Genomic DNA, 15,730 nt, shown 5'->3' on the forward strand with positions numbered 1-15,730 from the left:
CTTAAACATAATACTTACTTGCACATCCATACAACTAATTAACTTACAACTTACAAGAAGGAAATCACAGAATTAGGTCATAGACCCATAAATATCTAAATAAAATGTTAGTTCCAATAAAACTTTATAAGAGAATTAGCTGAAACTCAACCATTACCTGCCTGGCAAGCCTAAAACCAACCACTAAGTAAATAACACACGTTCATATATAAATTTGTTAAATTTTAATAAAATTATCTAAATTGTGAAAACTTGAATTTTTACGCTTGAAGCAATTGATTAACAAAACTCAACCACTGCATGTCATGCAGCTAATACCGTAAGCGATAGTTATCGTGAAACCTCCATTAAGACAACGGCTAATTTAAGAACTATCAGTACAAAATTGTAAACAGCGTGAAGTCAGGCTAGGACGGATTATTCAGGCGAGATGCGATCACTGACTGTAGATGAAGTGGAAGAGAAGGAAACTCTGCTTGGAGATATTTCGGATACTTGCAAACTACGTCTAAACTCAGTCTGAAACAGACAACATATACACTGATGATTGCGGATGTCAAAATCACTGTTAACTTGTAACGCTAATATTTAAAGCAATGATGGTTTAGGCACAACGAATATAAGTGATTTTACAATAAAGAACAAATAAAGTTACATTTCTGTTTCAGATTAATTATAAATAACCATTGCCGGGTGTATGGGAGGTTCAAATGGAAGCATTAATCAATGTACGTGTCGTTGACACTGTTGCTCCATCGTACTCAATCCTCCCATACGAAAAAGTACTGGAAAATACAGAAAGATAGAAGAAGAGAAAATTCTTAAAACTAGTTAACAGAAACAAGAAACACTTCTTTCACCCCTCTAATCACTTTTGTGGATGGAATGCTAGGCAAAGAGTCTCAGACATTGCTCAGAGCAATGGAAGAAACCTTACAGTTTAGTGATGAACTGGATAAGGGTTAAAACCATCTGTGAAACATTAAGGGCCACGTGTGTCTAAGGAAGACAAGAAAGAAGTGGAGGGCCCTTAGAGAATTTAAAGATGGGACTGGAGTACCGGCATTTATTAATTAAAATTTTAAAAATTCTGTTTTTTATCAAAAAGTTAAAAAACCCATATTTCAGTAAGCACTAAATTTTAATTCATCCAAATCGTAAAAATGGTTTGAAAATTGAATTTACAACCATCTGAATATGATTAAGATGATATAAAATACAAATGGAGAGATGTAACAGAATCATACACCTTGCATTGTTTGTTTAGTTGAAACCGTTTCTCATATAGCTCAATAATGCCTCAATAGTTATTTGGTGTGGAAAGTTTCTCGAGTGCAGCAAAGGCACTTTGCACTCGCGTTACACATTATATGTTTCTTACAGTTACAAGGTGAGTTAGTTATCCTTCTTTTCTCCTCAATAATTATAAAGCATTTAAATAATTAGTCTTTTTTATACACTATACAACACGTTTTTAGGTTAGGTTAAATCCAAGGTGTTCGGTATTCATATTTTTAGAGTATTTAGAAATTAATCATTATGTTAATTAAGTCACTGGTTAATTAATCATGCTAATGTGTATATAAATCACCACATTTATTGTAATATTATTTAGTCTCAGTAACAATTTATTGTAAATAGACTCCCGCTTTCAATATTCAAATGAGATTGCTAAGCCTGCTCGAATTTCCCGCCACAGTAAGGCCTATTTTCCTGTACTACATACCCATGAATCACCTGACGCCGTGTTTGCTTCAATCGCATTTCCTATTGGCCATCGAATTCCTAGACCCCTCTAAACCGCAATTGCATTTTTCAAAGTGTGAAGCCGGCGATCGGCGTCTGTCTGTCCACGGTCGGCGTCCATAACTCACGGTGTATTCCGTTTCTCGTATCTCGGGACATTAATTGCCCATTTTACCTCTCTTAAACGTATTTTTAGGCTATAGATTAATTATATCTGGCCTCCCTCTCCTCTATAGTACATTTAACTATATATACATTTTAATTTCCCCCTTTTGTTTGTGATTAAATTACTTAAATTGTGATCTAGTGCTTTCAGACTCTTCAAACCAATCAAACCTCAAGACAGTGTGTGCGCGTCCGTGTATTACTTCTAGACTTTCCGTACGTTTTCACCGCGACTTCCGCGTATTAGTGAGCTCTTTGTGATCATGAACTTGGGTGCGTTGCGTTCTCCAAAATTCTACAAAACAGAAGCACTCGGTCTAAGGACTCCGCCATCCGCCATCGCTCCACCATAGACGACGCCGCTGCCATACTCTCCACCTTTGGATAATTGGACTCAAGGTACAACCTTAAAGTTTTGTGTGTGTTTTAATTAGACTCTAAAACTAATCTCATTTGCCCCTCACAAGACATTTTATTCCATCTCGGGACCTCAGTGCCCTTCAAATTGCAGATTCGCCATTTTCTATAATTTAATTATTTTTCTCTTGAACTATTAATTAGTTCTGGTCCTTCGAGTTATTAATTATTTTCATTTTCACCCATTACGCCCCCAACATTTGGTCCTTCGAGCCGGATTCATTGTCTAAAGTCCTGTGGTAATTAATTTCAGCCAATTTTCATCATCAACCATATTTTTAGCGATCTGCAATTTTCAATTTTCGCCATATTGGTAAAATATCGGCTCGCGTTCGTTCCGTTCGTGGGCGTGGTTTAGCAATCTCTCTCCACTCGCGCGTCTGCGCAGGTCACAATCATGTACAATTTGCTGTTCTCTCTAGTAGTAGACAATTTTTCCCTACTTGGCTTTTTATCCCGAAAACGGGATTTAGTTTTAGTTGCGGGATTTAGTCGCGTGCAGACGGCCGACACTAGTAGTAGACGCATATCTCAACTGTCACTCACTGTACAGCGTTTGTTGTTGTTTACAATTTCTCATTTAAGGTGTATTGTGTAATAAGGTTGATTGATATTATTAATAACCAACTATTAGGTTATTATTAGGTATTTACTATTATTCTTTGAAACAATATTGCTCTTTTGAATATCATACTAAATAAACAATAATTTGTCATTGTTATTTAACATTGTTTATGCTTTCTGAATTTTGATTTTAAATGAAGTAAAGTTAAATTAGTTCATCTCTGTAATTTTGGTTGACAAACGTGCGATATTATATTTAAGGTAATTTTATCTTGTCAATTAACATTTTAATAAATAGTTCAAAATAACCGTTTTTACTGGTTCTTATTACTAGTGTTGTACATATAAACAAAACTGTTAGCTAGCGTATTTGTATTGTGATTCATATTTCATTGATGGTTATAATTTTATGTTCCTTTCTCATTTATTAGGGTAATAACTTACTCTTTATGTTGCAATTCTTGTTTACTAAGGATTATTCTACACTGTTTCATTAATGAGGCCTACTCTCATTAAACTTATTTAGATCCATTTATTATTTTTGTAAATAACGGTGAACTTTCATGTGACTCATTCATTTGTTCTATCATATCTCTTGTTTTATTGTGCATTATTATTACCGTACTTGAATACTTTCAACTAAGCTCAATTGTTGATTTATAGTTTGAAAATCGAATTAAACCTGCCACACTCATTTAAAAATATTTTATTGCTATTTAACGTGTTAATAACTTAGTGTTTTTCACTATTTGCCTCAATTAAGCTACAAAGTAGGTGGATATATGTTTTAGATATTTATAATATTTTATCTCTATATTATTCAGCGGACAATTAATTACTACATTGTTAAGCTAATACCATTCATAGGCCTAGCTACAAGCCTTTTGTGTACCCACAACTTCCATTTTCGTGTGAATACTTTCAAGTGAACACTTCACAATGCCTCCTAAAGCATCTGATTTTAAGTCCGCAATCTACACCCGTTCTACGGCGCTGATTAAATCACGTTTTGAAAAACTTAAGGCTACAGTAGATGAGTTATCAACTCAAATCGACCCTCTAACACCATTACAACTTAAGAAATTATCCGCTTACGCGTTGGAAATAAAAAAGAAACGCAGTGAATTTGAAAATAACCTTCAACGTGCCTTCGTTCTGGAAGATGAAGGGATCGATGATAAGACTCTTTCCAATGATCAAGATGCTATTGAAGACATGTTCTCTCACATTCAAGCTACGATTGAAACCCTGGTTCCCTCAGAACCACCAAAAACCCCTTCCGCGTTCAGTGAATCGTTTTCTGTTTCAGAAACTCATCCAAGCTCACAAGTACGATTACCTAAACTGGACTTACAAAAATTCTCTGGCGATCCATTAACGTGGACAAGTTTTATCAATCTTTTTGACACTGCAATCCACCGTAATGCTTCATTATCCTCTGTTATGAAATTCCAGTACTTACTCTCTGTCTTAAATGGAGAGCCTCTCAATTTAATAAGGAGTTTAAATCTCACCGCTCCTAATTATCTAGTCGCCTATGAATTGTTACGTGACAGATATCACAACAATCGAAGATTGCAATCATTGCATCTTAACCAATTGTTGGACCTGCCAAACATTACGGCAACTTCACTCAAAGGTTTGCGCCAATTTGTAAACCTGTTTACGGAACACACACAAGCTCTTAAGGCATTAAATTGTGACGTTAGTGACAACAACCCCCTATTGTCCGCACTCCTTTTGCGTAAAATGGACCAGGAACTACGTAAAAAACTTGAATCGTTCCGTTCCAGTCAAACCGAAGATCCAGTTACTCATTCATTACCAGAAATTGGTGAAATAATAAAATTTCTTAACCAAGAATGTTCGCAGACAGAAGATGCTAACATACATTACATGTCATCGGCCCACAGAAGCGTTCAACCTTCACCTCACAAAACCATACCAAAAAAGGTGCATTTCCGGTCTGACGTAGGCCTAGCCATGGTAGCTACTTCGAGATCTAATGCTCCCCCCTCTCATAGCTCTCAGACTAAAAATAGTCCTGTCTATAACAAATGTTTTGTTTGTAACAAAAATGATCACAAAGTTTACACTTGTGACGTATTTCAAAATAAATCTCCTCGAGAGCGACACGCCATTGTTAAAAAACATAATCGTTGTTTTTCTTGCTTGGGTGAACATAGCTCCAAAGAATGCCGCTCTCAGTTCACTTGTCGCACATGTAAACAGCGACACCACTCTCTCTTACACCTTGGTGATAATAATCAAACCTCTCAGATGTCTTTTCGACCTCAAGGTCAATGCACCTCCCCGACCACTTCAGGTCCATCTCACACTCAGACTGGTGATGTTAATTCACAAGCCTCTATCTCCGCCACTGTCGCGGATGTAAGCAATTATTCTGCCCAAAATAACTCATGTACGACTTCGGGTAATTATACTGTATTACTCGGCACCGCCTTGGTCAAGTTGACTTCCCCTCAGGGTATCTCTCATGTGTTTCGTGCTCTACTAGATACTGGCAGTATGTGTGATCTGCTCTCAGAACGCGCTGCGAATCTCCTGAATATAAAACGCCAGTCTTCTCAACTCAAAATATCTGGTCTTTCTCAAATGGCTTCCTGTACTAAAGGGTCAACTTACTTGAATCTTGAAACTCTCTCAGGTCGAGTAATAGCCACTGACCATCAATTCCATATTCTTGATAAGATTTCCGTCGACTTACCTCGCTCCCCTATATCACCGGAAGTGCTAACAAAAATCAAGCCCTATGTTCTAGCTGATCCTACTTTTCACTTGCCTGGTGGCATTGACGTGCTTATAGGTAGTTCTCTGCTACCCCTCCTCTGGACTCATGAAAGTTACTCCCTCGGCACGCACATGCCTCATGCGATAGGTACTCATCTTGGCTTTATTCTGATGGGTAAAGCTCCCTGTGCAACTAACTCGGAACCCGTGTCAGGTTTTGCGATCTCTCTTCTCTCTGTTAGTGATAATTCACTACACTCTTCCCTGCAACGTTTTTGGCAACAGGAGGAACCCCCTCACTTCCAGGTTAAGTCACAGGAAGAGCTTCTTTGTGATGAATACTATAAAAAATCACACTCTCGTGATCAATCAGGTCGTTATGTTGTGCGACTTCCGTTCAAGACGGACCCCTCCATTCTAGGCCAATCTAGGCCCATTGCTGAAAAGCGCTTGTTGTCTATTGAGCAGAAATTTAAAGCTCAACCCCATTTTTCACACTTGTATAAGACGTTCATGTCTGAATATCAAACTCTCGGCCATATGACAAAACTAGATTTTGTTGAAGACATACACCCACACTACTTCCTACCTCATCATGGGGTACTGAAGGACTCTAGCACGACCAATTTAAGGACAGTGTTTGACGCCAGTAGCAAAACCAGTTCCGGTCACTCCTTAAACGATATTCTTTTGACAGGACGTAAATTACAAACTGACATTTGTGACGTAATTTTGAACTTCCGCTCTCATAAAATTGTGTTTTCATGTGACATTCGGCAAATGTACCGCCAAATACAAGTGCACCCTGACGATCAAAAGTTTCAACTGATTCTGTGGCGTGACGACCCTTCAAAGGAAATCTCTACGTTTCAACTTACTACCGTCACCTACGGCATGAACAGCTCCCCCTACCTTGCTATTAAAACTTTAATGCAGTTAGCGGAAGACGAAGGTGATGCCTTCCCTCAGGCTTCTCACTCTCTACGTCATCACACCTACGTGGACGACATTATCACGGGTGCTGACTCCGTTGAGGCTGCTCTTGAACTACAGGACCAACTTATCCAACTTCTACATCGTGGTGGCTTTGAACTTCGCAAGTGGGCCTCCAACTCCTCTGCTCTTCTAGAAAAATTTCCTTCGGAACATCTAGAGACTCCAAGTTTCCTGCAAGACGCTCAGCTTCCCCAGTACTCCATCCTAGGTCTCCATTGGTCTCCTGAAGAAGACTGTTTCTGTTACGCTTTCAACCCCCCGTCTGAAAAGCTGACAAAGCGCTCCGTGCTCAGCTTTATTGCCAAACTATATGACCCCTGTGGATTTTTGTCCCCATTAATCATGGTAGCAAAATGCTTCATGCAATTACTATGGACTCAAGGTCTTGATTGGGACGACCCTCTCCCTTCTGATCTCGCACATAAGTGGCATGTGTTCACTAGTAACACTAAAGACCACCTCGGTCAAATTAAGATCCCCCGAGCATTTCCGCTCGCCCACTCATCTAAAATCGAGCTTCACGGTTTCTGTGATGCATCGGAATGCGGTTATGCCGCTGTAGTGTATTTCCGGTGTGAATTTAGTGACAAAACAGTCATTGTGAAACAAATATTGTCTAAGACTCGTGTTGCCCCGTTAAAAAAGGTAACTTTACCCCGCTTGGAATTGTGTGCAGCTCACCTCTTATCAAAACTAGTGCATTATTGTGAAAAACAATTTAACTCTCTTACTATGAATACCACTGTATTGTGGAGTGACTCATCTGTAGTTCTTACTTGGCTACAAACCCCTCCATACAGACTAAAGACCTTTGTGGCTAATCGTGTAGCCCAAGTGCAAGAAATCATTCCCAGTTATCAGTGGCGGCACATAAAAGGGACGGAAAACCCCGCTGATTGTGCCTCACGAGGAATTCTAGCCTCATCTCTCATTGACCATCCCTTATGGTGGACTGGCCCACCATGGTTACAGCTCCCTGCGGCCAACTGGCCCCCCTCATGTTTTTCGCCGTCTGAACTCACTCCCACGGACGAAATTAAAGAAACTCCTCTTAGTGTACTTAGTGCAACAGTCGCCCCTTCGGAATGGGACTTATTGTCTAAATATTCATCTTGGTTGAAACTAACCCGTGTGCTAGCTTATGTACTACGATTCATAAACTATTCCAGGTCTAAAAACAAACTCTCTGGACACTTAAAACTCAGTGAATTAAATCTAGCGGAAGTGACAATTTTTAAACTAGTGCAAAAACTCCATTTCAGTGCGGATATTAAATTATTGAACAAAGGCTCAATATGTTCTGCACAATTACAGAAACTCACCCCCTTCCTCGACCCTAATGGCCTCATACGCGTCGGTGGCCGATTGTCACATTGTTCGCTTGCTCATGACATACGTCACCCTATTGTTCTACCCAAGTCTCATACTGTAGTGAATTTGCTTATAGACTTTTACCACCAGGTACACTTGCACTCAGGTCCGCAACTAACTCAATCACTACTCGCCCGAAAAGTGTGGATTCTATCGGCCAGGAGCGTTATCCGCTCGCGCATATTTAAGTGTCTTGTGTGCTTTAAAAATAAACCACGAAACAAAATCCCTCTAATGGGTGATTTACCTGCTCATCGGGTCAATCCTACTCGTCCATTCTCATCTACAGGCGTAGATTACGCCGGACCATTTAGTGTTCGCGTTTGCAGTCTCAAAGCTCTTAGACAGATTAAGGTCTATTTGTGTATTTTTATCTGCATGGCTACCAAAGCTATTCATATAGAGGTAGTCACCGATCTTACCACCTCAGGCTTCATTGCCGCTCTCACACGTTTTGTGTCGAGACGCGGACTCTGTTCCGATCTGTATTCTGACTGCGGAACCAACTTTGTTGGTGCAAACTCGGAATTACGCAAGGTAATCCGTGAAACCATCCTTACACCTGATTCGCAGGACAAAATTGTTCATTTCACCACCCCCAAAGGAATTAACTTCCATTTCAACCCCCCCTCTGCACCTCATCAAGGTGGCTTATGGGAAAGTGCCGTTAAAAGTGCAAAATACCATCTGAAACGGGTAATTGGTGAAACCATTTTAACTTTAACCCAATTTCAAACTTTGTCCATTCAAGTAGAGGCAATGCTAAACTCGCGCCCTCTTACAGCTCTTAGTTCAGACCCTTCCGAAATTTCTGTGCTGACCCCTGGACATTTCCTCATCGGAGCTCCATTAGTTGCCCTGCCGGAACCTCACCTGTCTGAAGTGCCCTTCAATCGTCTTCGTCAGTGGCAGCTTGTCCAGGCTTTTCACCAGCGTATCTGGAGGCGTTGGCAGCTTGAATATCTCCACTCCCTCCAGCAGCGATCCAAGTGGACCACCCCTCATGAGAATTTGAAGACCGGAGACTTGGTGCTCATTCACTCCAATTCACCTCCACTCACCTGGCCTCTTGGACGCATCGTCTCCACTCACCCTGGCGCTGATGGAACAGTTCGAGTCGTCACAGTGAAGACAGCTTCTGGGACTTTCACACGGCCTGTTCACAAGGTCTTCCCTCTGCCATGCAATGAAGACTAAGTCCAAGAAACCTACTCTATGTACATATTAGATTTAAGTGTGGTTTACGTTTGCTCTTGTGTTTTTTAATTAATTGTCTGTTGAAGCTGTAATGCTTCAAGGGGGCCGGAATGTTCGGTATTCATATTTTTAGAGTATTTAGAAATTAATCATTATGTTAATTAAGTCACTGGTTAATTAATCATGCTAATGTGTATATAAATCACCACATTTATTGTAATATTATTTAGTCTCAGTAACAATTTATTGTAAATAGACTCCCGCTTTCAATATTCAAATGAGATTGCTAAGCCTGCTCGAATTTCCCGCCACAGTAAGGCCTATTTTCCTGTACTACATACCCATGAATCACCTGACGCCGTGTTTGCTTCAATCGCATTTCCTATTGGCCATCGAATTCCTAGACCCCTCTAAACCGCAATTGCATTTTTCAAAGTGTGAAGCCGGCGATCGGCGTCTGTCTGTCCACGGTCGGCGTCCATAACTCACGGTGTATTCCGTTTCTCGTATCTCGGGACATTAATTGCCCATTTTACCTCTCTTAAACGTATTTTTAGGCTATAGATTAATTATATCTGGCCTCCCTCTCCTCTATAGTACATTTAACTATATATACATTTTAATTTCCCCCTTTTGTTTGTGATTAAATTACTTAAATTGTGATCTAGTGCTTTCAGACTCTTCAAACCAATCAAACCTCAAGACAGTGTGTGCGCGTCCGTGTATTACTTCTAGACTTTCCGTACGTTTTCACCGCGACTTCCGCGTATTAGTGAGCTCTTTGTGATCATGAACTTGGGTGCGTTGCGTTCTCCAAAATTCTACAAAACAGAAGCACTCGGTCTAAGGACTCCGCCATCCGCCATCGCTCCACCATAGACGACGCCGCTGCCATACTCTCCACCTTTGGATAATTGGACTCAAGGTACAACCTTAAAGTTTTGTGTGTGTTTTAATTAGACTCTAAAACTAATCTCATTTGCCCCTCACAAGACATTTTATTCCATCTCGGGACCTCAGTGCCCTTCAAATTGCAGATTCGCCATTTTCTATAATTTAATTATTTTTCTCTTGAACTATTAATTAGTTCTGGTCCTTCGAGTTATTAATTATTTTCATTTTCACCCATTACGCCCCCAACACAAGGGTTGAAGGAAATGAGGAATGCTGCACCATCTGATTGTAGTCGTAGTATTTAGTTGTAGCAAGTGTTGCCTTATTTTAAACATTAAACTTATTTTCAAGCGTACTTGTATTACGTGCCTAATAAAATTACACTGTTTTGTGTTGTTTGATTGGAATACTGGAGAGCAAAAAAAAGTGAGTGTGGCAAAAATAAGTAAATGCAGCAATTAGCTACTTGGTGTGCTATAATCAGTGCAAGGAAGCCCACTAAGTCAGTTAACTGGTGGAATCGACCAGCACATGACAAAAAGCTGTCACTAGACTGAAATGAGGAGGCGAAGGATGGCAAAAAGTAGGTCACAGTGTTCTTGGAATGTGGTGTGTTGTGCACAGTAAAGGCTGACAATATCGACAACCAACAAATATAATTTTTACACAAAAAAGTACAAACCCGGTCTCTTAGACAGCTATGCGTGCTGAGCTATGTGAAACTTACCTAAAAAGTGATTTAGGTGCAAATGGCAGTATCAGCAGTTCATACGCATGGTCCTGAAACAATATTGGAAAATGATTACAAAAACATACAATAGTAGGCAAATACTATAAAATCCTAACTTCAATGTTTTGCTTGCAATGACACTTTAATTCAAAATCCGAACAGAGGGTATGATCCTCGCTAATTGTTAAACAATCTGGAACACAGAATCATCTGGAGCAAAAACTGTTGTTGCAGGTGGGATGAATGTGGCAGATTTTATTTGGGTGAGGTCGTCAAAGTACCACAAGCAGAAGGTTTAGGGAGGCAGGTTAGGCTACTACAACAGGGGGAAGTAACTCTCTCTTCTACCATGGAATCATCATGTCTCAGTGGTGGACCTATCGCCCTTGGAGGAATTAACTAAGTGGAATTACTGTTTAAGATATGCTTTGAAACTTAACATACAGTAGCTGCCCTCATATCCACTTTGTTATAACCGACTCTTCGGGATATCCGAATTAGTGTCCGACATATTTGTTTCCTATCTAGGGCGATAATGCAGAACAAGTTCAGACTATTGGCATGGTTAGATTTTATTGCTAACCAAACTCTGATGTATTGTATTTTTATTTAACCTAATTGAATTATGTATATTAGACAAAGCCTATTACTGTAGTGTTTAATGGCTGAATAAACCATTTTAATTTTAATTTGACTTGAAAGTCCACTTACCAGCCTTTCTTTACGACAATGAGTCGTGAATAATGCGGGAGTTTTCAATTTCACTGGGAAAACCTGATTATAATCTGCATAAAAATGGTTTATATTACCTGTCCGTCAGTGATCCGATTGTTGTCGTCTTATGCGACCGGTTTCCAGGGGTGCCCATCCCCCCCAAAGCTCACGTCGCAGAATCCCCCCCAAATTCGTTGTTTAACCCATGCCGGAAGGTCTGGGGGCTAACCCATAGTTATGTTTATAATGCGGGGAGGGAAGGGGTGCCCCCTACACTTCTTTAAATTTATGGGAATTTAAGCGTTTGAATCAAACTTTTAACCCAATTTAAATGGACAATTTTCCTTTAAAACTCTAGTAGCAAACTATTTGTTAGTTTAGTTTTCATTTAAATGAGTTGGATTTTTAACATGCACACAATTTGAATCAAAATTGGCCATGTAGTTTTTTTTAATCCGATTTTTCATGAGTTAGGTTTTAGGTTTTGTAGGTGAGTCATAGAGTCATGACCACGCAACTACCCGTGCCGCGTCGTAGTGTCCTGTACTGGCCAGTAGCTAGCAATGTTATTCCGTATTTTCGTGTTTCGTGTTGTATGAGTGTGTTTTTATGTTTACCGACGACCTCAACTTGAGTGACATGACATTTTTATCAGCCTGATGATCTGCGTGTACCGTGAAATCGAGAACGTTTTCAGCATTCACGTTAAATTGCAAACATTGTCTATGTGAGTAAATCATAGAAAAAAAATAGTTTTTTGCTCCTCTCAATATCTAATCCCGCCATGGTCAAATACGAGGGGTTCTACTGTTATAAAAGTTCTATCAATTACAAAAAACAATGAGTGATTATTTGGATCTGAACCTTCGTCTGCAGGTCAAACGTTTTGCACTCAAGTCAACACCTATGATGTAAAATATTGAAGCCACAAAACAAACTGGAAAAAACAAAGAGTTTAATCACTACACCTAACAACAAATGTTGACAAACTCTTGGTAAAGTTTAAATGTAGTAGTGAATAGTGATATTATTTTCACACCATAGCAAATTCAAACATTTATATACCTTCAACTATAAAACATTGCACAGAATTCAAACACATTAAAAAGTCAACTCTACCAAAAATAAAGTTTGAAAACTCTGTAATTTTTTATGAGCGTATGTACTATGAATAAATTCTGTGGAAAAATTTCTCAGGGCTTAATGTTTTTGGGCAAATAATGCTTTGTTTCTAAGCTATAGGCGAGGCCTAAAAGCCATTTATGTTTGTATGGCTGCTTATTTACAATTAGTTAACAGTGAAACATGTTAGTCAAAGCATTAAAGGCAAGACAGCTAGTAAACCACTGGGCACAGACATCACACAGTGTTAATCAGAAAACCAAAGGCTCAGTTTACAGCGAGGAAAAGACGAGTGTTGTAAAACGGCTGCGTAAGACCCGAGTGGAGAATGAGATTTGGCTCAAAGTAACATGCGACGTGGTCACACCGAGGTTCCCCGTGGTCGTACCGTAGCTCGTGCTCAACCCAACGAACTCGGTCGTCCTCAACGATCATTTGCCAACAATCATCTGGACAAGGAAAATATGTCAGGCTGGGCAAAAACAAACAAGGTTTAAAACAATTAGTTTAAATTTGACAGACATACACTTTTACTGACATATCATTCAGCTTCAAGTCTTAAAACCAATTCTAGTGAGTAATGTGTTGAAAGTGTTTGAATGTTTTTAACATGAAAATTATGGTTTGGAAAATTGGTAAAGGGATTAATGCTACTTGAGAACTGACACAGAAAATGCACCTTAGCATGATAACATATGGGACTAAACAAATAGATACTTAATACCCACTGTACAAGCCAACAATTAATTGTTTAGGTATAAAAATGTGATTAACAAAGAAGACTAGGTAAACAGTTTATAATTGTAGGCAGCAGATTTTCAGGTGACTCAGAATCCTTGGGAACCTCTCAAAATAAAAAAAAAACTTTTCTTGCAAAGGGAAAAATCAAAATATAAATAATAATTGATATATAGTGAAAGGAGCAAATTGATTATGATGTATAATTAGGACCATTTGCAAGAAAAATTGATTGAATATGTTAAGGTTCTTTGACCTCTACAACAATCAGTCTCCTAACACTAACAGTGATAAACAAATGAAAAAATCTAAGGAATTCACCAAGGAAGGTAAAAACAACAAAAGACAAGAAATAAAACAACCCTTCTTTTGTTGACGTAAACTGAAACTTTGGTTTTCCGAGACAAGTTTTCTCTCCAACAATAGACTCACTCTCCATGTAACCGTGGCAACAATGGACCGTTTGAGTCCGCCCTGTATCAGCAGTTCGTTGGTGTCGCGGGAGAATATTGCTCGATGCCAGAGTAGTGGGCGGCAGTCGTTCCGTTTGTGCCATCGTGCCGACGTACTGCTCACTTCCAAGGTCCAGCAATCACCTGTCAGTTTCAAGTGTTAATGGCTGCCTAACAGCTGATGTATGATGCTTAATGAGTGTTAAAAAGGTAATGATGATTGTACACTATTTATATTTAAAATAATGAAAATTGTTGCCATAATTTCCATTTTAACAACAACAACAAAACTTCACAGTTGGAGAAATGATTAGGAGAATTAAGTGACACTGACAAGAATATAACAAAAAATTGTGATAAAATCACAAATCTATATATAAAGCTAGGATGGATTTGAACTTTTGAAATAACTGTAAGCCGTACACCTATCAACTGCATACTTCAACAAAAGATCTTAATGTGAAAATTCCCCGAAAAATCTCAGTTTTTTTATAAACCCTTTCCTAAGACAGGAACTTTAGTTAAAGGGCTGTATTTAATTACATTAAAACCATTAAGATACATCAGCTGTTAGATTTGTTTTTTTAGTTTGTTTGTTTACTTTTCCATGAGTTAACCATACCATAGATTCCATAGATTGATTCTACCACAGATTTATATTGCATCAAGGGAAGTGTAAGTACGTTTTTCGCATAATGTATGATAGTGTTCAAACCTTTGAATTCTGTTTCAATTCGTTACTTATTATTTCAGTATTATATATCACAGCAAATCTATGTTGCAGACAAATGTTGTGTATTATTTAAGTGACAAGAACTATAGAGTTTGGACGGACCCTTATATGTCCCAACTGGGAAAAAAACACATCTGTAGAGTATTTTCCTCATGTCATGTAGGCCCTACATTGATAAAATTAATTAGCATGAAAAACAAGCGCTCAATCATTCTGCAGTTTGCTTTGGAAGAGGCAGTAAATAATCACCATATCTTCTCTGCATTCTCTCACCGTGGCGAGGCATGAGCAGAACTTAATTGTTTTGAACCAAAAAAAAACTTCTGATTAGCATTATATGTGTTTGTACTATCATATGGATAGAATAAAATATGTCTTTCAACACTAATCATACTAACATAACACTTACCGTATAGGCTACTAGTGGTAATTTTTAAGATGATAGTATAGGCCTACTTGATTTTTTTTTTGTCCTAGGACGCTAGGCACGAGCCCGGAATTGTTTTTCACATTACTTCAGGCTAGACCTAGGGGTTACGGCATTATCACTTAGATAAAATCCATTGGTGATTTGGCGGGATTTGAACCCGGGACCCTAGGAACCGGAGTCCCGCGCTCTAACCACTAGACCAGCTCGCTCCCCCGATAGTATACTTAATAGATTTACGTTAACTATCGACTTTGACCAGGCACAATCATACTAAATTCAACACCTAACCGTAATACAGTGGTAATTTTGATGACTGCAACTCACTCAATACGGCGTTGTACTGACTCAGTCCACCATAAAGGACAGCTCGCTCGTCAGAGATGAACGTTAGTGTGTGCCAAGTACGACCTTCCGGAACGCCACACTCACTCTTGGAGGCGCCTGTCAGGCTGTAAACACGGACAAATAGCTACACATTGCTGTTCTCAACAAAATAGAACAAGCCATTAGCAAGAAACAAAGTATACTAGCCTATAATTTATAACCATGATAGGATACAAAGGCAGGGAAAGGAGTGTAAGAAATATGCAGACATAAAACACAAAGACTGTGTAAAACGGTTGTGGTTTTGAGGGATCCAACCGTAAGGATTCCTGACATAATAGAGACCAGAGTTGAACCGTTTCCTCACAAACAACGTAAAATATGCC

The 15,730-nt window shown here is 39.0% G+C and overlaps 1 protein-coding gene across 2 annotated transcripts in view; it reads right to left on the minus strand.

Moving 5' to 3' along the window:
- Nucleotides 1-235: 235 nt before the first annotated feature.
- The window catches only part of LOC128986365 (kelch domain-containing protein 1-like), a 29,302-nt gene continuing 13,807 nt past the window's right edge, over nt 236-15,730 (minus strand). The window contains exons 8-11 of one of the 2 annotated variants that reach the window (XM_054406710.1): nt 15,345-15,469; nt 13,838-14,001; nt 10,829-10,881; nt 236-519 (exon numbers count right to left, since the gene is read on the minus strand). In XM_054406710.1, coding sequence (XP_054262685.1) covers nt 408-519; nt 10,829-10,881; nt 13,838-14,001; nt 15,345-15,469 — 454 coding nt within the window. In that variant the 3' untranslated portion in view covers nt 236-407. The remainder of the gene's footprint in view (nt 520-10,828; nt 10,882-13,837; nt 14,002-15,344; nt 15,470-15,730) is intronic. The other variant, XM_054406711.1, reaches the window with a different exon arrangement.

The sequence above is a fragment of the Macrosteles quadrilineatus genome, unplaced genomic scaffold (assembly GCF_028750875.1).
Source record: "Macrosteles quadrilineatus isolate MER2022 unplaced genomic scaffold, UCM_ALF_1.0 Scaffold_2__2_contigs__length_208266976, whole genome shotgun sequence".
In the NCBI taxonomy this organism is placed as follows: domain Eukaryota; kingdom Metazoa; phylum Arthropoda; class Insecta; order Hemiptera; family Cicadellidae; genus Macrosteles; species Macrosteles quadrilineatus.